We start from the raw sequence: 24,070 nt of genomic DNA on the forward strand, positions 1-24,070 counted from the left end.
CCAGATGAGAACCATTCCCACAGGGAAGCATTGGTTTCTCCTTGTTGAGCGTTTTACAGCGCGTTGATCTGTGTTCACACTGGACCTTCACCCGTTCCAGAATGACTGTTATGTTGGTGTAGATATGCCAGTAGTGGTAGTGGACAGAGCCATGGTGCTACCTCTTTGATAATAATGTGTTCGCCCCGTTAAAGTGAATTCATCTCCACTACAATGTAGACGATATGCAGGCAGAGGTGACGAGAAAGCATTACTCACTAGAGGTCTGCAGAGGCTTTAGGTTTTTATGCGCATTGCCTTAAAGGCCATGTACACCTTTAGAGGCTTTTTTTTTTACGATTGCATGTTACTCATTTTTGGCTAAAAACAAGATTTTTGTATAACTTACCAGTAAAATCTCTTTCTCGCTCTTTCCTTGGAGGACACAGAAGACCTTGGGTATAGCTCATCTCCATAGGAGGCGTGACACTAAGTGAAAACTGTTAAGCCCCTCCTCCACAGCTATACCCTCAGCCTGGAGAGAGAGACTGCCAGTTGCGTGTCCAAGCAGTGAGAAAAGGCAAAGTCCAACAAGGAACCAACAAGCCAACTACCCAACGGGTAACAAAAACTCGGAAAACGCACAGAGAAAAAACAATGAATGGGTGGGTGATGTGTCCCCCAAGGAAAGAGCGAGAAAGAGATTTTACTGGTAAGTTATACAAAAATCTTGTTTTCTCGCCCAGTTTCCTTGGGGGACACAGAAGACCTTGGGACGTTCAAAAGCAGTCCAAAAGGGGGAGGGACCACAGCACCAAGGTGAAGCACCCGAAAGGCATCAATGAACCGCCGCCTGTAAACCCAGGCGGGGTAAGGCAGCATCTGCCAAAGTCAGAGTATGCACCCTGTAGAACTCAGTAAGGCGTGCAAGGCAGACCTATGGCCGCCGTGCCCAAATGCACGGCCGAAGCCCAATGCCTCCGGCCCAGGAGGCACCGACCGCTCTGGTGAAAGGAACGGTGACACCAAAGACAGAATCCTGCCCTAGGTGCGGTAACCTCAGCAATAGCCAATCTGATCAAGCGGAGGAAAACCACCCTGGAGTCTGTCAACCCTATGCACAGACCTCCTGGAAACCCAAGAGGCCGAACGTCTGCAAGAGTCAGAGATCTCCAAGTAAAAACGGCAAGGCCCAAACAACGTCCAAATAGGTGAGGTGTTGAAGCGAAAGGCAAACACCACCTTCAGAAGGAAGGAAGGAAGAAACGGGATGCAGAACAGCCCTGTCCTGGAAAAGACAGAAAGCTCGTAACAAAAAAAGGGGCCATTCCGGCACCCGTCAGAGACACGACTGATACGGAACACAACCGTACAGGACAGAAGGGATAGAGAGAACTCCTGTAACGGCTCCAAGGACAAGACTGGAGCGCCGAGAGCTCAGGATATAGTCCCCAGGGCGGTACCGAAGGACAGTACAGAGGAACCAAAGAGCCACTCCGAGGAAGAAGGTCTTGGCAGGCCCAGAGGGCCGGGAACGCTGGAAGAGGAAGAACAGCGCCGACACTTGACACCTCAAGTAAAAGACAGAACCATGGGGAAAGAACTTCAGAGTGGGGAATGCACAGCTTCCCACAGAACCCCAGACAAAAAACCCTAAGTCTTACGACAGATCCTGGACGAAACACAGCCAGGAGTGGACAGTAGCGAACCCGCTGGAGTCGCCTGGCAAGCAGGTGAAAACCCAATGTGATCAGGCGCAGACCAGTAACACGGGCAGAAGGGTCGACAAAACTAGCCCCGTCGGCCCTCGAACAACGTTGTCCCGTATCCACCCGAGTGGGGGAGCAGAGGACAGATGGAAAGAACCCAAAGGATTCGCCAGACGCCAGGAGAAGGCAGGCTAAAGTCCATGCTGATGTAACCACGTTTTACAGTCCCGGTGTGGGAGATCAAAGGACAATCTGGACCAAAAAGGTAGTCCCCCCAAGTTATCGAGAAGGTAAGTCTACATCAGGACCATCGTCTTAGAATGGGCCACGCAATCTGCACTCAGCGGGAGGACAGAACGCGGTAGACTCGGTAAATAGGCACACAGCTAATACAGCCAGCGTGAACAAGGGAGACGGTACGAGGCCAAAAGGAACACCGGAACCATCCACATGAACAACCATGCTCTCCCCAGAGGGGAGGACAGTGAAAATACAGCCTCCGAAGTCTGGCGGGAAGCCACATCAGAGTGATCTGTATAGAGCGGGAGACAGAGGCCGACATAACACCCTCCAACCGAAAGGAGGAGGAGTGGGCAACAGGGAAGCCATAGGACAGCTCAAAAGCAGAACCCGCTACACTGTGAGACGCCCGGTCCACCGCCTCGCAGAAGGCGAATACCTTGAAGAACCCAAGGCGGAGGTCCCCGGACCTGGGTAATCCAGCACCCAAGAGAAGTCGGGTGACCTTCCCGAGAAGAGCAGCCCGAACCCGGTAGCAGATCAGACAGAAGCATAGAGGCGCCAAGAGGAAGGACTCATACCACACTGCATCCGAAGAGGAGGAAATTGCAGCAGGCAAGGGAACCGCAGTCCTGCCAGAGCCAACGAAGAATTCGAGAGGCGCTGCAGACAACAGCACTCTCGACCATGTGACCACTAGCGCAGGGAAGTAATGCCGCAGAAGGACGCATGGGCATGCATCTAGGACCCACGAACACTCCCTGGAATGAAAGGCCAACTAAATGAATGAGCACCACCCAGCTCGGTGCAGCAGAGAGCAAAAGAGCCTGTCCGGTCAGGAGGACAGAATGAACTCCCTAGGGACGAGTGCAAGGCTGGCGGCAAGCATCGTCTCCCAAGAAACAAAGGTATGCCGCAGGAAGCAGGTGAGGCATACGTACGAGCAGCCCCGTAAGCAGCGAGAAGGCCAACCCACCTAGAAAAAAGGGGGGGCTCGTCCCAGAGTGCCACAGCATGTACGGAATTGCAAAGTGCAACATGAAAGGGAGTTATGCACAAACCTAGCATAGCATGCGATGGAACGCAATCAGTCCACCCCGAAAGGGGGGAAATTGTACCTGGCCAACAGCAGTCGGCAAGAGTGCAAAGACCCGTCCCAAAAGGGAGTGATGCCTAAGGCCGTACCTACTTCAGAGAAGCAGGACATACCCTATAAACCAGCAGGAACGCAGGAGGTCCACCTAGTGAAAGGGGAACATGCACAGGGGTATCCTAGCATTAAATGAGTGTGCAATAATACACCCAACACTGAACTCAGCGAGAGTGCAACTACTCTGCCAATGAAGGGGGACATGTACAAGTCCAGCACAGCCATATAAGGACAGCCGTGAATCTCATGACCGTGCCAAATTCTGCCCTTGAAGTGAGAGGTGGTCACGCACAAGGCCAGCACCGTATCCAATGGAAGTGCAAGCGTTCCACCCATGTTAGAGGGCCATTCTCATGGCCAGCAATGTATCCAGTGAGAGTGTAGCACACCGCCCAGAAAAAAGGGGGGTAAAGCACATGGCCAGCATCTCATCCAGGGAGAGTGCGAGCACACCGCCATGCATGGGAGTCATACACATGGCCAGCAACGTACTGGCGAGAGACAAACACAGTCACTAAGAATGCGTGCATGTCGCCTGAGGAAGGAAGGCATGCCCCTGGCTGGCAGCGAATCCAGCAAGAGTGCGTACACCGCCTACGGAAGAGGGGTCATGCATATGGCCGACAGCGGATCCAGCGAGAGTGCAAGCACCCTGCCATGTATGGGGTACATGCACGTGGCCAGCAACGTACCTGCGAGGAAACAACCAAAGACAGAGGGATGTATGTATGCTGCCTGAGGGAAGGAGGCATACCTAAGGCCGGCAGGGAATCCAATGAGAGTGCAGCATACCGCCTAAGAAATGGCCGGCAGCAAAACCAGTGAGAGTGCAGCACAATAACATAGTACATAAGTACATCATAGCACATCAGCGAGAGTGCAGCATTCCGCCAATGGAAGGGGGTCGTGCACATAGCCAGTACCGTATCCGGTGAGAGTGCAGTATTCCGCCTAAAAAAGGGGGTCATGCACATGATCGGCAACAGATCCAGTGAGAGTGCTGCGTTCCGCCCAGGAAGGGGGTCACGCACATGGCCGGCAGCGAATCCAGTGAGTGCTGCGTTCCGCCCACGGAAGGGGGTCCCGCACATGGCCGGCAGCAAATCCAGAGAGTGCAGCGTTCCGCTTATGGAAGGGGGTCGTGCACATGGCCAGCACCGTATCCGGTGAAGGTGCAGTATTCCGCCTAAGAAGGGGGTCATGCACATGGCCAGCCAGGGAGAGTGCAGTAGCCCGCCTAGGAGGGGGGGGGGGATGCACATGGCAGGCACCATAACTGGAGAGGTGATGAATGCTGCCTACAGAAGGTCCGAATGCACTTGGCCAGCGCCGTATCCTGGAAGAGGCAAGAAAAACCGCCTAAAAGGGGAAATGCCCTAGCAGCGACGCAGGCTGGGAGCGCAACACCATGCCGCCTGTGGAAAGAGGTCATGCAGACATGCAGCATTACTGATGAGGCTGCAGCGACCTGCGCAGCCCAATAGAAATCATGATCTATTATTATTTATTTTATCATTCTAAATTTTTTTTATTTTTTTTATTTAATTTAAACCCAGCCTCTGAGGCTAAAGGGGAGCCACCATATAGGGGCCCTGAGAGACAGAAAAAAGGGGGCCAACTATACAGACCCATTTGTGGGAGCCGGCCTGCACCCAAAGGGTTAACAGGGATCCGGCCTGGAGGGCGGCGTGCGATCCCCTGGGGGCGGAGGAACCACCAGGCGGGAAAAAATCGCGCCTGGAGAAGTTCCCGCCCCCTCCACCAGAGACCGGAAAATTGCGGCCTAGTAGGCCGCGAAGCCGGGGGCTAAATTGCGGCGTCCGGCCCGTCATACCGCCGGGACCTGAGGCGGAATGGCGCTTCAAACCGGCCGCGGGAGCCCACCCCGCGGGCCGGTCGGGATTGCGGCCCAGCAGGCCGCGAAGCCTGGGACCAATAGCGGAGCCCCGCCGACCGGCACCTGCTGGGGCATAGTCAAGCCCAATGCCGGCCGCGGGAGCCCACCCCGCCGGCCGAAAGAGACAGGGGCCCGGAGTGGCGGTTTGCCGGCCGCGGGAGCCCACCCGGCCGGCCGGAAGAGACAGGGACCCGGAATGGAGACAGGGGCCGGAATGCGGTTTGCCGGCCGCGGGAGCCCACCCGGCCGGCCGAAAGACAGGGGCCGGAATGCGGTTTTGCCGGCCGCGGGAGCCCACCCCGCCGCCAGAAGAGACAGGAGGGCCGGAATGGCAGCTCGCTGGCCGCGGGAACCCACCCCGCCGGCCGGAAGAGTAAGGGGTCCTGGAATGGCGGCCCGCCGCGGAGCCTAAAATTTTTTGCGGCGCCCGGCCGCACCGGAATATTAGAGCTGACCGGAGGCGAGGCCTTACTCCACTGCAGCGTCCTGCACCCTCCGGTAAGCCCAATGTGATCAGGCTAGATGGGGGGGAAGCGCCAGACGCCAGGGGGGGACCCAGAGACGGAGAGCTCAGGATATAGTCCCCTCACTAGCAGCATGTCCTATGAGGCCAGGAGAAAAAGGGGAGCAGATTGCCGCACAGCGGCACCCCAGGGGCCAGCCTAGGTCCAGCAGGGGAAGGGTCCAGAGGCCCAGTATGGGGGGTCAGGCACGCAGGAGACCATTGGGTGGGGGACGTAGGGCTGGAGAAGCCACTCTCTTACCACAGCCGTCTTCACCCTCGGGCCATTCCAGCAGGGTCGCCCCTTCAGCTACTGGCACCGTAGTGGCAGGACGCTGGAAGAGGGACTTGGCGTGCGGGCGACGCTTGCGCTGGCGGGATGTAGGGGAGCTAGGCTGCCCAGATCCACCTTGCCTTCTGTGGGGGAGGCAGCAGTGCGGTGACCGGCACTGGCGCAACTCAACCCCGGGAGAAACAGAGAGGTCTAGTGCGTCTCTGTTGTCCCTGATGATCTGGAACAAAAAGAAAGAAAAAAGTAAAAATCTAAAATTTAAACAAGGAGAAAACAGCCCTGCAGAGCAGGGAGTGTCTTGCCTCCTTGGACACTAAGCTAAAAACTGGCAGTCTCTCTCTCCAGGCTGAGGGTATAGCTGTGGAGGAGGGGCTTAACAGTTTTCACTTAGTGTCACGCCTCCTATGGAGATGAGCTATACCCAAGGTCTTCTGTGTCCCCCAAGGAAACTGGGCGAGAAAAACATTTTTTCAATTGGCCTTTATTAAAAATATTGAGCCGTTTAGTCACAAAGGGTTAAATGTTTTTATTGCGGCGTGACTGGTCTTTCACTTTATGCCAGTCATCTAATAAACCTCATCTCTAAACTACTAGGTGGTCATAAACACTTTCAAGCCACATTCTTATCAGTAAGATATGGATTGAGCTTTAATGAGTGTTTATAAGGGCAGAGAGCAAAGATAAGGAGACTGTCTGCTCCCCAGATGACAGAAAAGAGAAAATCCAAAGGGTGCTACTAGAGCATCTCAGCTCTGTACATAAAAAATGATGCCATATGTTTAATAAAGACCAATTTACCATATGTTTCGCCCCATAAGACGCACCGCTCCCCCCCCCCCCCCCCCCCGGAAAAGTGTGGGGGGGGTGTCTCTGCGTCTTATGGGGTGAATACTAATATTATGAAGGCTCTGTACTCACCGCTTCCTGGTCCTTGGCTGTGCAGCGACTGCGCACAGCGCGAGGGTGCTCTGTGACCTCACGTTGTGCGCGCCAGTTCACAGCACAGCCGACAGCAGGAGGAGAAGTTATATTTTCCAAAGAAGGTCGGCACTGCTCGAACGTCACACCTCCATACGCAAATTGCTATATGTCTTATTGAGAGTAATTTTATTTACCACAATGACTTATATCAGCAACATTGTGTCTTTTGGCGTCGATTTATCTATGAAATTTTTTGCGTATGGCGCGGCGACGTTCGGTCCCTCGCGGCCTTCACTACATATATCAATTCTATATGGGAGGAATTACAGTTCACCGTACATTTTGATGAAAAAAAAAGGTCTCATTCTTAGATACCTGGGTCTTACTAGGGGATGATGGGCGTATTCACACTGACCTTTTCATCAAAAACACAGATCGGAACAGTCTACTCTCTTTCACCAGTAGTCATCCAGAACCCACAAAAAAAATCTATTCCATTCTCACAGTATCAGCGGGTCAAGCGGATTGTGAGCAATCCAGATACCCTAGAAATACGTTTAGAAGAAATGACTCAAAAATTTCTTGAGAGGGGTTACCCCAGGCGACTACTGGATGAACAGAGAAATAGACTGGCAGGTCTACAAGAGGTTAAACCCACTAAAACATCACGGATCCCACTGGTGGTCAAATATCACCCTTGGATCCAAAGGGTTAAAAGCATAGTCAATAAACATTGGCAGATAATTTCAAGATCTTACCCCCAAATTGATGAATTTAAGAGACCTCCGATGATGTGTTTTAAAAGAGCGGATAATCTGCGTGATAAAATTGTCAGAGCGGACATAGGCAGTAACAAGATTGACCCTAGACAGACCACATTATCCACCCCGAGACACGGCACATTCCCATGTTTAAATTGTGTGAATTGCGCTAATGTTATTAAAGGTGGTTACCTTTCACATCCGCATACCGGAGAACAAATCCCTATTCGAGGGGTTTTTACCTGCGATAGTCGATTTGTGGTATATATTCTTAAATGTCCCTGTGGTTTATTGTATGTGGGGGAAACCTCCATGAGAATAAAAGATCGACTTCGTAAACATAAATCGACAATCAGAAAGGATGATAATGAGATTATAATGTCAGTAGCTTCATGTAATACGATTATTTGTATGACAATTTTGCTCTTTTTTTCTTGTGATGAAACAGATGTTTCTGACAATATGTTTCACCTGTTTGATTGAGTTGATTCACATACTCCCCAGACACCTGATTGTGGGAGGAGCCTATAACAATGTGATGTCATTTCCTTTGTATATATATCAGAGCTAGTGGTAAGGTATTTACACATGTGATGAAAGCATAGGATTTGCTGAAACGCACGCGTCACTATGATGGAATATGTGACTGAATAAACCTACAAGAATAATCAGCGAGTGCCGGTCTTTATTTGCGAATTACCAGCAGGAGGAGAAGATCACGCTGGAGTAGAGGAGCGGCGGCGTCCAGGAGCAGGAGAGGTATGTGTTTTTTTGTTTTATGTTCTGTGACTGATGAGAGTCAACGGGGGCTGAAACATGGCAATGGAGGCTATTATGGGGAGTAAAATATGGCAATGGTGGCTGATATGGGGGCTCAAGAGAGGCATGGGGCTCTTATCTGAGGTCTGATTGGGGGTCATTAACATTGGGGTCTGAGCTGAGGTCTGATTGGGAGTATAATCTGGGGTCTTATTAACATTGGTGGTCTGATTGGGGCTGTCATCTGAGGTCTGATTAACATTGTTTGTCTGATTGGTGGTCTGACCTGAGGTCTAATGAAAAATATATTTTTTTATTGTCCTCCTTATGTGCGTCTTATAGGGCAAAATATACGGGTAGTTGGTCAAAATGCTGGTACAACACCACAGCAATCCTTCTTGGAACCAGTGGAGACCCAGAGTGATTCCAGATTTACATCTCGAGATCAGAATCCGCAAACAAAGCATATTTCCCAATACATCACATCACATTAGCAAGGACTTCTGCTATCTAAATGCCCTATAAAACAGGATTCAAGGCAGCCGCCCCTGCCCATTGGAAACCCCCCCCACTATAAACCACATCAGACAGCATTAACCAGTTGCGGATTCTGCTCTTGCAGACTCCGGGCAATCCAAATATTGCATCTGAATGGCCATCATGTCAGTGTCTGCTGAGAGTCATGATGGACAGGTTGTCTGTGATAAAAAAACCTTTTAATTAACTTTTCTTTTTTTTTTTTACTCCATCATCTGGTCCCTACCTTCGTACTTCTCTAAGGTCTGGATGACACTAGGCAGGTGGTTCACCGCCTGGTGGATCCTGTAGCAATCTTGAAGGTTGGCATTCTGTCTCTGGAACTTTTTGGCCAAGCGGTTGAGATCTGGGATGCGTCGTAGTAAATCTTCCTGCAGACACTGTCTGAGTTCGACATCAGTCACGAACGCTTCCACCAGGTTCAACCTGTGAACGATTAAATACGTCAGCGCTGCGTGAAATTCCCTGGTTTAATAGTCATATAAAATCTACATATTAGGATATTATAAGAGGATTTACGGGTAATAATACTTACATATATGTGCAGAAATCACATTTTACCACTTCTTATGTTACCGTTAGATAAAAGTTAACACACAGGGCCAGATTTATCATTAGCTCAAGTCAAAATAATGGAGTGAAAAAGTAAAAAAAAAAAAAAAAATCGCAATCGCTAAAACGGCGCACAAATGAGCGACTTATTGGCTCTGCGCTATGCTCACCAGTTTTCTGAAAGTGGGCGTGTTTTCTTATGTAAATTAATCTCTAGACAAATTAACTATTGCGACAATAAAAAAAAAAAAGAAAAAGAAAATTGCGCAATTTCACTCCAGTGAAGACCATGCTCATCTTATGCGACTTTTTAATAGAACATGCGACTTTTTCGCAAAGATGTGCGACATTTGTAAAGCTGCTTACTGACGGATAAACTGCTACCGTCAAACCACATTTATCACAGTATTAAAGGACCATTAATAAATCTGACTTAGCCAAAAGTGACTTTGGACATATGTAAAAAGTGGATTAAGATGTAAGTGTAATAATAAATCTGCGAAAAAATGCACCAAACGGATATGCCACTGACTATACTAGCTAGTCATACAAGCAGATATTAAAAGCCGAGACTTTTGCCAATATATTTAGGAACGCATCGGAGCCCATCATGCACCACGTTACGGTCTCTCAGCATGACAAGGGTCCTACCACTACGCTAACTATGGTGTGCATTTTTTCTGTGATTTATATAGTTATATTTTCATCCGCACAATGCTCCGTTTTGTGTAGGATGCCTTTGTGGTGCATGTGGACCGCGCCGGCATCCTCCATTGTATGCATTTTTTGCTGGGGATGGTCGTTTGCTGCGGTCCACATGCGGTGGGACTGCTCCCTCAATGAGAAACACGCTACAGTGTTTGGGGTTTGAGCAGTTCCCCCATATTTGCCACTATATTTTGTTTAATAATAAATCTGGCCCATAATGTTCTGGATAATGAACCAGTTATTTCAATCTCCAGCCGCCAATTAATAGGAGACTGCAATGTGCAGGACAACCGCACAGCGTGAGAACAGTCTGGTCAGGACTACCCATCTTCTGATGTTGATGAAGGTGGATGGAAAGTCAGCTCCTTCTATCTGTGCCCTGTGATCTACTTAAAAATGGGGCAAGGATGCGGGTGCACTGCAGGGTTCAACCAGTGTCTCAGAAGTGACAAGTGGCCTACCTGAGGCAGGGTGATTTTGCAAAATAAAAATAAAATTTTTGATCATTTCCGATTTAAGGGCGATTATCGTTTTTTCTCAATTACTTTTTATTTAGTTTCTTTCTGGCGATAACCATTTTTCTGTCAACTTGTAGTTTTTAGTGACACCATTCTGGCATACCCATCACTTATAGATTAACGTATTTTTTGGCACGCAGTAAACTAGTCCACCATTGTTTTTTAAATTTAGGATGTTCACCGTGAGGCATGACTAGCGTGTTACTTTTATTGTTTGGGTCAGTAACATGATGGCGATCAGATCCCGAGTGGAAACTGAACCGACTACCATCATAATAAGGGCCATTCATACAATCGTATATGGAACGGGTGCGGACCTATTCATTCCAATGGAGCCGCAAAGGATGCGGACAGCATACCGTGTGTTGTCGGCATCCATAGTTCGGTTCCGTAGCCCCGCGAAAAATATAGAGCATGTCCTATTCTTGTTCGCAATTGCGGACAAGAATAGGCATTTTCTAGAGTGGCGGCCATGTCCGGTCCACAAATTGCAGAACGCACACGGGCCAGTATCCATATTATGTGGATCCGCAATTTGCGGACCGCAAAACACATACGGCTGTTTGAATGAACCCTATATGACTTCTATTTAGTTCAGGTCAATTATGTGCTCTACCCGGCACTTCCATTATTTTTGTTGTTCCACTCATCTAACGGAGCAGAGATCAATACCGGTGGCGTGAACGTGTTGGTATTTATACAGGGGAACCATTACTAGTCTATTTAACCTCTCTCCCCTCCCTGCATCATACAGTCCCATGTAAATACCAGCACTCTCTTCCATCCAGAATAGTATTACTAAGCCCCTGGGAGGGGTCTGGAGTGAATGCAGAGCAGGCCATTATGGCCACGTGATCAAGCACAGTCCAATATAGTGGATCTACCCTGTACTTTACCACTTGGCTATAACTGCCTGCTCCGGATTCCCTGCAGACCCCAGGCATGCCCCGTGTCCAACATTCCAGGCCAGGACTCCGCTAGCCGCGCTGCTGCACGGGTCTCCCTACACAGCTTCAGGCACCCGAACTGACAGCGGGACGCTTCCTTGCTGTATGGATTTCGTTATTGGATATTTCAGGCACAGAAGTCTCGCTGTGCTGCCTGTGCAGTTCAACCAGCTGAAGGCATCTGTGTGAGACCCATGTCCATATCTGCCTTCATCGCGGAGAAAAATTAGGTTTTAATATATGCAAATGATCCTCTAGGAACAACCGGGGCGTTGCCGTTACACCTGGAGGCTCTGCTCTCTCTGCAACTGCCACTTCCTCTGCACTTTGATTGACAGGGCCGGGAGTGATCACATTAAGGGTCCATTCACACGTCCGTGGTGTATTGTGATCTGCAATACACCCGGCCGGCACAAATCGGCTGCCAGATGCCCTTTAAGGTTTTTTTTTTTTTTAGCCACTTTGAGTTCCCAGTCCGCCCCTGGTTACTAGCCAATTACTGCACAAACCTCCGTAACACAGGTTTTTAACCAGTGAAATGCCAGTGCCGATTGGCTGGATCTTCCAGTCTTTGCAAGATAAATGTGGTTTCAAGTTAAAATATTCAAGCAAAGAACACTGCATGCTATTGTAACCTGAGGCTATTGTGACTTCAAGGGGTTGTTCACTCCTCTTATATTGAAGGCCTATCCCCAGAATAGTCCCTCAATATGATCGTGGGGGGTCCAAAAGACCTGCACCGCTGCCAATCAGCTGTTGTGGAGTAGTTGCGAGGCTGGAATTCGGCGCCGGAACTCCATCTATTGTGTAGTGGCTGGAGACTGTTACTGCAGCCGCTGGAGATCTGGAGCTGCGCCGTTCAGGCCCCGAAGCTGCCAGAAAACAGATCCGCAGGGGATCCGGGGTGTCGGACCTCCTCTGATTTGATATTGATGGTCTATCCCAAGTACAGGTCATCATTATAGGTACTGGAGAACCTCTTTAAGGGGCCACCATAAACCGTAGATGATTATATCCAGTGGCTCCAGTGTCACATTTCACATGCATATTCCTTCCTAGAGAGAAAGTGCCCCGGCATGCTGAGCCTTGTAGTTCTACAACACAGGGCTGGCCTATTGGAAATACAGTCGAGAAGACTGGAAAAATATTAAGTAAAGGGGACAGCAGCAGCAATACATTCCAGTCCCTGCGCTCTCGTAGACAAACTTGCACTTATAATCCTACAGTCCACAATACGGGACACAGGTTCCATTCAGCTCGGAGCGCGGATCCAGAGGTTCCTTAGACTAACAGGAGGCGCAGGGCAGAGGCTTCCATTAGAACACAGCCTGCACGAGGCTCTGCTAGAAATACACTGCAATGCAGAGCAGGAGGGGTGCGAGGACTGCAGTCACCACACATCTCAGAGCCTGCAGCAATCACAGGGCAGGCAGGAGCCCTCCCTTAGTCTATCCCTTTACAGGACTGTGCATAATAGAAGAATAATCCAGCTATTTATATAGCACCGCCATACTCTGCTGTACTCTGCGTGCACTATATTACCTCTCGTCAGCCTCTGTCCACACAATCTAAGCTCAGGCAAAGACGAACGGAAGGGCTAATACTGCACGGAGTTGTAGGAGGAGACATACAAAAAGAAGCCCTACAGAAGTGAGCTAAAAGCACAAAGCTCCCTGAATGAAGAAAACTGTATGACGTCCAGATAAAGATGTGTTCGGGAGACTTCGCACACGGCAGAGTTTGTTGCAGAAATTTTTTTAAGCTTAGAAGAAAAAATAAATGTAAAAAAAAAAAAACGGTTCCGTTCATCTGAATGGGGCTTCCAGATGCTTCCCACCAAAACAACCCCATCACGATGAAAGGCACCGATTGTCAGTCACAGAAATATATTTTCTGCAACAAAATCTGCAGCGTGTTAAGGCTCCCCAAGGCCACCTGCACAGGTTGCGGAAAAACCACAGCGTAGTACAGTACCATGCCGTACTACGTGCTAATCCACAAAATGCTAAACTCTAGCCAAGAGACAGGGATTCTGACTGGGGATAGATGCACAGACTAGATGACTGACAAATAGAAAAGAGCAGCAAGCCACCATGGAGAAAACACAGGCTATGGGCTCTGCTGCCTCCTGCTGGACGTATACAGGACTACTTTGTCTTCATTTATTCAGTCTACAGAAAAGATGACTGAGGGGAGATCTAATATATCAGAGGCCAGTACAGAGATGTCTCCCATGGTGTATTAATACCTGTGACGAGGAGACATCCTCTACATCCAGAGGAAAGAAGGTTTGTATACAAACATAGAAGAGGATTCTTTACGGTAAGAGCAGTGAGACTATGGAACTCTCTGCCTGAGGAGGTGGTGATGGTGAGTGCACTAAAAGAGTCCAAGAGGGGCCTGGATGTATTTCTGGGGTGTAATAATATTACAGGCTATAGCTTCTATATTTCTGGAGATGGATCACTGATCCAGGGAGTTTAGAGTTGGGAAGGAATTTTTTTTCTCCCAAGATCTGCATAATTGTCTTCTACATACAGGGGTGGTTCTGCCTTCTTCTAGATCTAGATCAACTTTGTAGGATAATAGGCTGACCCTGATGGATGCATGTGTTTTTCTTCAGCCTTAGGTACTAGGTTACATTCTGTGAATGCACTACAGTGGTAACTATCCATTTTCTGCATCTAAAATTTCTCAGACAGAACTGATTTACAGTGATCTAGCAGGGAGGGAGTCTTTAGGGCATTAGGATAGATCAGCATCTGATCGGCGGGGGACAGACACCCGGGACCCCTGCCAATCAGCTATTTGAGAAGACAGTGGTGCTGGCAGTAGAGCCATGGCCTTCTCACTGTTTACCGCAGGAACAGTGATGTCACAACTAGCATCACTGGCCTGGGTGGGGCTAAGATCCATTCAAGTGAACAGAGCTTAGCCCCGCCCAGGCCAGGTGACACTAGTCATGACGTCACTGGGCCTGCGGTAAACAGTGAGAAGGCTGCAGGACTGCTGGAGCGCCACTGCCTTCTCAAACAGCTGATCGGCAGGGGTCCCGGGTGTCTGACCCCCGCCGATCAGATGCTGATGATCTACATTGCAAGGAGCACTAATTTTACTTCTTATAACAGATATGGAAAGGCTCCAGTGCCGCCATGCAGCCCACGAACAGTAAGATATATGTATATGGGCGCCAATTGACAATTATTTTAAACAAATATTATTGAAGATTTTTTCTTGATGTTCTTGAACAATAACCATTGAATCTAAGACCTAATGAAATTACAAACCCGGGAACATACAGGTCACAATCTACTACACTGCAGCCTGGACTGAAGGAGTTCTGACAAAAGGTCTGTGCTACACCGACATCTAGTGGCCTCACAATGACATTGCTGAAAAAGAAATAAACCATGCCCCGTACAGAACACGAACCAAGAGATCTCATCTGGAGGACCACAAAATACTATGTTCATTACAAAGTTATTTAGGAACAACCTATAACATGCACAGAATGCCTTTATAACATGTAATATGAAGAATAGTGCCCTCTGAGCTTAGTGGCCACCTACATAGCTCAGTCTAATGCCCCAATCACAGGACCGTATTTTTGGTCTGCATCCAATACGCATTTTTTATTTTCAAATCTGATGCGGACCAATTCATTTCAAAGGGGCAGCAAAAAATGCAGTGCGCACAGTTTGCGGTCCACGTCAGTATGTCAATTCCATGGCCCCGCAAAAAAATAAATAGAACATGCTATATCCTTGTCCGTTTTCCGGACAAGAATAGGCATTGTTAAAACTGGTCTGCAAACAAAACTGCTGCAACACCAACGTCATCTGCATTTTTTGTGGATCCGTGTTTTGCGGACCACAAAATACATACAGTCGTGCGAATAAACCGTAATGATGAACACTGAGGCCACTGTCGATTCCTTTAAGTTGACTGTCTTGCGTTGAAACGCAGATTCTTCATCTCGCCTTGTACCCCAAAAAGGTGCCTAGGACAACCCAACAGGGGGGGTTTGTCCAGCAGCAGGGGAGCCAGACGGCTAGAATCCAATGCTCTAGTGTGGAAAGATCATCAGCATCTGATCGGCAGGGGTCCGACACCCGGGCCCCCCGCCGATCAGTAGTTTGAGAAGGCAGCGGCGCTCCAGCAGCGCCGCAGCCTTCTCACCGTTTACCGCTGGCCCAGTGACATCATGACTAGTATCACTGGCCTGGGCGGGGCTAAGCTCCATTCAAGTGAACAGAGCTTAGCTGCGCCCAGGCCAGAGATACTAGGCGTGACGTCACTGGGCCAGCGGTAAACAGTGAGAAGGCCGCGGCTCTGCTGGAGCGCCGCTGCCGTCTCAAACAGATGATCGGCGGGGGTCCTGGGTGTCAGACCCCCGACGATCAGATGTTGATGATCTATCCAGAGGATAGATAATCAGTTTAAACAAACTACAGAACCCCTTTAACTTCCTGCCTCCTACCCTGTTACTTTTATGTGTCAGGGCACCAGTAGGAGGCAAGTGTGAGAAGGCCACTGCCCAGAAGCGGCAGGCCCTGCACAGGCACAGAGGCCATGAGGCGCACACACATAAATAGCCAATTTGCCATTTTTTTCATTGCTCCTCTTACCCAAAAAAAAAAAATGAATAAAATGTGATCAAAAAGTCATGTACACTCCAAAATGGTATTCAAATTTTTATTTTATAAAAATACAGATTGTTCCGCAAAAAATTAGCCCCTAACCAGCTCAGTAGACATAAGTATAAAAAAGTTATGGGGGTCAGAATATGGTGATGTAAAAAAAAATATTTTTTTTACACTATTTAGACATAAAAACTACACTTATGGGGTATCATTGTAATCACACTGACCCAAAGAATGAAAAGCATGGATCAGTTTTTCCGTAAACGAAACGCCGTGGGAACAAAACCCGTAAGACAGTGGAGGAATTGCTTTTTTTTCCAATTCCACCCCATTTGGATTTTTTTTTTACCGCTTCCCACTACATTTTATGCCATAATTAATGGTGGCAATAGAAAGTACAACCTGTCCCGCCAAAAATAAGCCATACAGCTATATGACCGGAAATATAAAAAAAAGTTATGGCTCACGGAAAATAGGAAAGTTAAATGAAAATTCGAAAATTAAAAAACCTCCGGTATCCTTAGGGTTAAAGCAAGCTGTTTAGCTAAAACCCCCTTTGCTTATGTCAGTAAAAAGGCGTATTAGGGGTCACTAAGGGGTTAAAGAAACAGGTGATGCTATCGCCTGAGTTCCCATTTAGAACCACAAACAGATTCTCAATTAGGCTCCATTCAGACGTCCGCACTTTGGGTGCGGAACCGTTCCGCAATTATGCGGAACTAGTGCGGACCCATTCATTTTCACTAGGAACGGAAAAGATGCGGACAGCACACAGTGTGCGGTCTGCATCCGCATTTCCGGTCCGCGGGCCCCGTACAAAAATAGAACTTGTCCTATTCTTGTCCACAGCTGCGGACAAGAATAGGCATTTCTATTGGGGTGCTGGCCCGGTGTTTTGCGGATCCGCAAAACACTGCGGACGTGTGAATGGACTCTAAAAGTAATTAGAACTGTTGAGGCAATCCAGCTGGTTAAAACACATGTATGGTTTACTTACCAATCTTAGAGTATGTGTTGCCAAAGCAAGCACCAATAATGTCATGCAGCTTCTGCCAACACTTGCATACGGAGCGTTGGTAAAGAGAAAAGAAAAGGGGGTGTGGCTAACCGAGGATGTGAGCGGACGCGGGCCCGTTGAGCTCCTGCACAACCTCAGCTAATTATCCTGAGCAGACCCGAACTATCCACTTGCCGGACACCACACAAACTCCGGATCATCCACCCTGGTACCTGGGACACCGGTTATAGTGCTATGATGGCCGGACGGAAAGGGGCGAGAGGGCCCGACAGGGATTTCCAAGATGGCGCCACTCCGAGAACACGCAGGTGATATCCAGAGAGAGGCTGTGGCCAAATTAGGCAAATATGCCCGAAAAGCAACCTCACCCCAGGCTAAAAAAGCACCGACAACCAGCAAATGCAGACCCAGAGTCGGACGGGGAGGGCATGGCAGTCAGTGCAGAGGACATACGCACTTCCACTAGGTATGAATCCCTACAAACCTGTGGTAACTATATAGAGTCGGAGGCCCCAGAACTAGACCCGGAGGAGCCGACGCTTAAAGATGTTTTGAGAGCCATAACTAAATGTGGCAAGTCATTAAATGCCCTCACGATGCAAGTGGGAACTATAAAAGATGTGACCCTAGTGTGGCACGATTTTAAAAGATTGGCGGAATGTACAACTGCTCTAGAAGGCCGCATGGGGGACTTGGAAGACGCCATACCGCCTCTCCGAAGAGAGACAAGCGAGCATGCACGAAAGCTGGACATAATCATGGTCAAACAAGATGATCTGGAAAATCATCTACGCAGAAATAATGTCAGACTAGCGGGCGCAGCCGAAAAAGTGGAGGGGGCGAATCCCACTGACTTTGAGAAATGGGTGAAAGCTCAATTTGGAACAGAGACACTGACTCCACTTTTTGCAATTGAAAGAGCCCATCGGGTTCCTACCCGCCCATTACCACCGGGTGCTCCACCCAGGCCAGTACTCATGAAAATACTCCACTACAGAAAAGCTAGAGAAATGCCCAACATGTCCATTAATGGCCACAAGGTGTCACTCTTTGCTGATTTCTCACTAGATGTTCAAAAAAGAAGAGCGAGATTCCTTGATATAAAGCGACGATTGAGAGGACTTAACGTCTCATATTCAATAATTTACCCAGCAAAATTGGGAGTAGCTGCTTTGGGGAATCCAACTTTTTTTGAAGATCCTAGAGAAGCACTGAGATGGCTGGATCGTCACGAACGTAAACTACGTGTAGCAGAGGTGCATGCAGAAGGAGATTGAGTTGTTGTCAACTTTATCTACCATTGGCTATATGAGTATACCGAAATGGAGTGAGTGCTGCTAAAAGTTCTCACTGATGTGTAGTAGATTTACCATTATATGTTGTTTTTCCTTCAAAATGAGAGGTGTAGAGTGTCCACAAAAAGATTATGGTTAGCTTTGGGTCTATATTGAACACAAATAGTCTGAGGGGATGGGAAAAAGCAGGTAATAGGACTCAACCGGCCTTATTGTTCGTGATTGGATATTCCCAGTTAGGGTCCATTCACACGTCTGTGGTGTGTTGTGGACCCGCAAATTGCGGATCCGCAACACACCCAGCCAGCACCCCCTATAAAAAATGCCTATTCTTGTCCGCAGCTGCGGACAAGAATAGGACATGTTCTATCTTTTGCGGAGCTGCAGACAGGAAGTTCGGGGCCGAAACACGGAAGCACGGGGCCGCGCTCCGCAAATGCGGAGAGCACAGTGTGCTCTCCGCTTTACATCCGAGCCCATAGAGAATGAATGGGTCCGCACCCGTTCCGCAAAATTGCAGAACGGGTGCGGACGTGTGAATGGTCCCTTAAGCGTTACGAGTTTACGCATTTTTTTTATATTTGATTATCGCCCCTCTTCTAGGTTAGTTCACTAACCCCAGGAACTTGTGGCGCCGATAAGTTTTTCTTGTTGAACCCGCGGTCCTACTATAGGAGTTTTTTTGCGGGAACTTGTCGGAGCGATCAGGAACCTTCAATTGGGTAATTTTGCATTAATGGGGAAGTTTTGGGTAATTCTAGGTTTCGCAGTCATGACACAAGGGGTCCTAGGGAACTACATTCTTACTATAAATCTACAGAACAAGGACAAATATGGCTAGCTCAGCGAAATTCCTGAGTTGGAATGTTAAAGGGATTGAGGATGCCAACAAAAGAAAAGCGGTTTTAGAACGTATGAAACAATACCAACCCCTGATTTGCTGTTTGCAAGAAACCCATTTATTGTCAGATGAAACTGTCACAACCAGACATCTGAGAAGCTCTGACAGAGGCCTTTCAGAACCTCCTCCTTGAGTTTCTTTGTTGTGGTATTCAGTTCCTCATCTCGTTAGCCTCTCTCAGCTGTCATGGGTTGGACTAATTGCTTCCCTTTAAATTCCTCCCCAGAATGCTTTTCTGGGCGGCTTATACTTCTTCCTGGAGTATGTGTGCATGCTGGCCTTGTTCTCCTGTCTGCTACAAAGTTAAGTGTTGAACATTTATCCGTTATTTTCTGTTTGCTGGATCCCAGGTGACCCTGACTCCCTCCGTGTCTGGTGTAGGGAGCCGGTGGTCGTGTCCCCTCACTATTGTAGGGTGGTCAGGGGTTATATAGCCAAGGTACGTGGATATGCAAACTTCCACCATTCGGATCTTTGCATAGGCTGAGCAGCCAGGGAAAGTGCCAGGTCTTCTGCAGGGGTCTCCCTTTGGTTCCTTAGCTTTTGGATCCAGCGAGTCATTTATGCATGTTGCTTTTCCTTGTTTCCTGTACACTGTCCGTGACAGAAACTCACCTACTCAATCCCCAATGGGCTGGGTATAGTTTCCATGCTACATACTCTGCATACGCCAGAGGAGTGAGCATTCTTATTCATAGAAATGTTCCGTTTGCATGTATAAACAAACAGATAGCTGTGGACGGGCGATATATTTATTTACATGGTACTCTGTTTGCCACCAAATGCACTATCATTGGAATCTATATCCCTCCACCCTATGCGTCATTAGTAATTAAAAAGATGTTCTCTTATTGCTGAGTTACCGCATATCCCCACGAAACTCTTAGGAGATTTTAATAACGTGATTTGTCCAGCAATGGACAGACTAAGTAAGCCCACACAAGGGATAAATGGGGAAATTACTCCCTTTGGAAGATTAATACATGAGGCTTCACTTTTTGATTTCTGGAGAATGAGAAACCCGGATATAAAACAATACTCATGCCATTCCAGAATTGATCTAGTTCTGGGAAATGTAGAAATGGGTCAACTACTTCAAAATATTGAATACCTTCCTAGACTACTATCCGACCATTCTCCGATACTAACAATTATTTACATAAATAACTACCTCGTTTAGTAAAGAGGGATTCATGCTGGAAAGTCCACCCATATTGGCTACAATTAACTGAATTTTTTACTTATAATCTGCCCACAGCCTCCCGGCTAATAGTATGGGACTGCGGTGAAAGCCTTTTTAAGAGGTATATTAATAGCAAAAAGTAAATGGGAAGAAGAGAGAAACTAGAGAGACAGTGCAGAAGAAGTGGCAGAGACAGAAGCTAGATATGTGACAAATCCGTCTTTAGAACATGGAGTATCGATGGAAAGAAGCTCAACGGAAGCTAAATGATAGATTAACTCTTGAATGCACAAAACAAGAGATTCTTCCAAAAACAAACATACTACGAGGAGGGGGGAAAAGCAGGGAGATTATATTATATGCAAGGCTGACAGCCAAAATTCGGGTAAACAGGAATCTCTCGGATTCGTTTGAGCTACATAGAGGGACTAGACAAGGGTGACCCCTGTCGCCACTGCTGTTTGCAATAGCGGTGGAACCATTAGCAGAAGCCCTTTAGGAAAGCAGTTACAGTGAAAGGTATCACCTGTGGATCGTCAACGGAAAAGGTTGCTCTCTATGCAGATCTTTTACTATTTCTAGATGACTGGTCTTCCTCTCTTCCGGCAGCCATGACAATTATCAATGATTTTGGGAAATTGTCTGGTCTGACCATTAATTGAAAAAAAAAATAAAAAATAAGGTAATTATGCCTCTGGATAGAAATGCGCAGGTAGACTCGCATTCTACGGCGGGTCTAAGACTCTACAAGTAGTGTCATCCTTCAAATACCTAGGCATTCAGGTATCAACGAATAGTCAAGACTTTGTAGACCTAAATTTATTGCCACTACTAGACAAATTTAGAAAGAAAGTTCAGGTGTGGACCAATCTTCTAAAAATGATTCTCATGCCTCAACTCCTGTACATGCTACATAATGCCCCGACCTGGTTACCACTGAGAATATTCTATACTTATTTAGATATTTAGAGACCTTATCTGGAAGAAAGGAACACCCCGCATAAAGCTGACAACTCTGTGCAGATCCAAAACTCAAGGGGGGCTGAGCGTCCCGGACCCATGGATGTACTATTTAGCAGCCCAAATACAGCACCTTAGAGGCTGGGGTGAGGAGGATAAGATCAACACGGCCGGGCGGATAGTGAAATAGCTTGTAAAAAAAAAAAAAAAAAAAAAAAGGGTATAATGGCAGCTCTGGAGGATGGAACCTTCCTTGAAAAAGGAGGGCAGTATACAATATTACGTATCATGCACGCAGTGGTGGAAAGTTAAGGAAATAGTAGGGATTTAAAGGATATACAAAATTCACCCAATCTGGCCTAACTACATGTATACAGAATTACATAAAGTAGCAAACGTTAAAGTTTGGGAAAAATATGGTCTTAACCGATTATGTCAGCTATTTGAGGACAAATACCTTAAGACATTTAATACATTACTGAAGAGTTTGGATTGCCCAAGTCTTTGTTTTATGTCTACCTACAGGTAAGACATGCTATACCAGGGATGCTCAACCTGCAGTCCTCCAGCTGTTGTAAAACTACAACTCCCACCATGCCCTGCTGTAGGCTGTCTGGGAATGATGGGAGTTGTAGTTTTGCAACAGCTGGAGGGCCACAGGTTGAGCATGCCTGTGCTATAAAGACGCAGGACCAGCAGGAAAAAATATCACCTGCAGACAAACACCTGATTATAGATCTTACAGCCTCTCACGGGAATACAAAAGGAGTTAACCCAGGCCATCAGAGAACCCATCTATAGGCTCGGACTCCGGCAGGTCAGTTCCGGGCTGCTAAGGGACCTCTACCCCGAGCGGTGTTAGCAAGGCTATTCGAGACCTGGAAGAAGAGGTCGGACACCTCCCGATTCTAGTCCCAGCCTCAGGCCCTAAAAGTTCTTGTAGATTCTCTTCAACCCTAGAGCAGGGAACCTCTCTGCGTCTATCCCCTGTAGGGACAGGAAGCACACTGGCGGGTGGAGGTTTTAACCTCTCTATTTCCTGTCCCAAGAAGGTGAAAGGGGAACAACCTCCAGTTGTGCCGTTATGAGGGATAAGCTGGAAACATGAAATCAAGCACACAGCCATTCAACCTCCACAGACTGGTAGGGATATGGATTGTGCTAACAAACAACTTCAGAGGGACCCCGTCAGAAGCTTCATGCTGCCTATAAAATCCCGACAAACTCCCTCCTTACAAAAAAACGCGGGGGCAGATTTACTAGTCTTCTAGATGGTAAAGCTTAAACCGGCCGTCTAGACCTGCACCAGATTTATCACAGGGATCAGGCTGGATGATACATGTGCTGCAGGGACATGCCCCTTTCCTGGCAAAGCCACGCCCCCTTGTTGGACTAGGTGCAGAAACGGCAAATCCAGATATGACAAATTACAGCACAATTTATACCAAAATCGCAAATTTTTTACAAAAGAGTAAAAATATTCTTCTTAGTATTTGAGCATTTTCAGCCAAGGAGGAGTGTGAAATGAGATGCTGGGACACAGTATTCAGAGCACTTCTCATTATGTCACTGGATTCCAACAACCACAACGCATTCATTTTTGCGCTGTTGTACATGTACAAGGGCTTGTACGGGGCGAGGTGTAGTTTTCATTAGTACCATTTCTTCGGAGGAAAAGGGAACTTGCTGAGAAACCTTTATTATTTTAGGGGGCAGGGAGAAGAGGAAAAAAAATCTATTTTCAGGGTTGTTTTTACGTTGTTCACCTGGTGGTTTAAGTGTTTATTATTAAAAAGCCCCCCCCCCCCCCCCCCCCCTTCAACAGAGGTCGCACTTTGTTTTTTACAGAAGAGTAAAAATACTCCTATAACCATTTTTGAGGATTATTTTTACCTGAGGAATATGAAAGCTGCAGTAATACAAACCGGATTCCAAAAAAATTGGGACACTAAACAAATTGTGAATAAAAACTGAATGCAATGATGTGGAGATGGCAAATGTCAATATTTTATTTGTAATAGAACGTAGATGACAGATCAAACGTTTAATCTGAGTAAATGTATCATTTTAAAGGAAAAATACGTTGATTCAAATTTTCACGGTGTCAACAAATCCCCAAAAAGTTGGGACAAGTAGCAATAAGAGGCTGGAAAAAGTAAATTTGAGCATAACGAAGAGCTGGAAGACCAATTAACACTAATTAGGTCAATTGGCAACATGATTGGGTATAAAAAGAGCTTCTCAGAGTGGCAGTGTCTCTCAGAAGCCAAGATGGGTAGAGGATCACCAATTCCCACAATGTTGCGCAGAAAGATAGTGGAGCAATATCAGAAAGGTGTTACCCAGCGAAAAATTGCAAAGACTATGCATCTATCATCATCAACTGTGCATAACATCATCCGAAGATTCAGAGAATCTGGAACAATCTGTGCGTAAGGGTCAAGGCCGTAAAACCATACTGGATGCCCGTGATCTCCGGGCCCTTAAACGACACTGCACCACAAACAGGAATGCTACTGTAAAGGAAATCACAGAATGGGCTCAGGAATACTTCCAGAAACCATTGTCAGTGAACACAATCCACCGTCCCATCCGCCG

General features: G+C 47.5%; 1 protein-coding gene across 1 annotated transcript in view; it reads right to left on the bottom strand.

The window, feature by feature from the left end:
• The window catches only part of MSH2 (mutS homolog 2), a 123,409-nt gene that overhangs the window by 73,967 nt on the left and 25,372 nt on the right, over positions 1-24,070 (bottom strand). Inside the window, exon 7 of the mRNA XM_044289667.1 lies at positions 8,974-9,173. Within this exon, the coding sequence (XP_044145602.1) occupies positions 8,974-9,173 (200 nt within the window). The remainder of the gene's footprint in view (positions 1-8,973; positions 9,174-24,070) is intronic.

This window comes from Bufo gargarizans, chromosome 4, assembly GCF_014858855.1.
Source record: "Bufo gargarizans isolate SCDJY-AF-19 chromosome 4, ASM1485885v1, whole genome shotgun sequence".
Taxonomy (NCBI): Eukaryota; Metazoa; Chordata; class Amphibia; order Anura; family Bufonidae; genus Bufo; species Bufo gargarizans.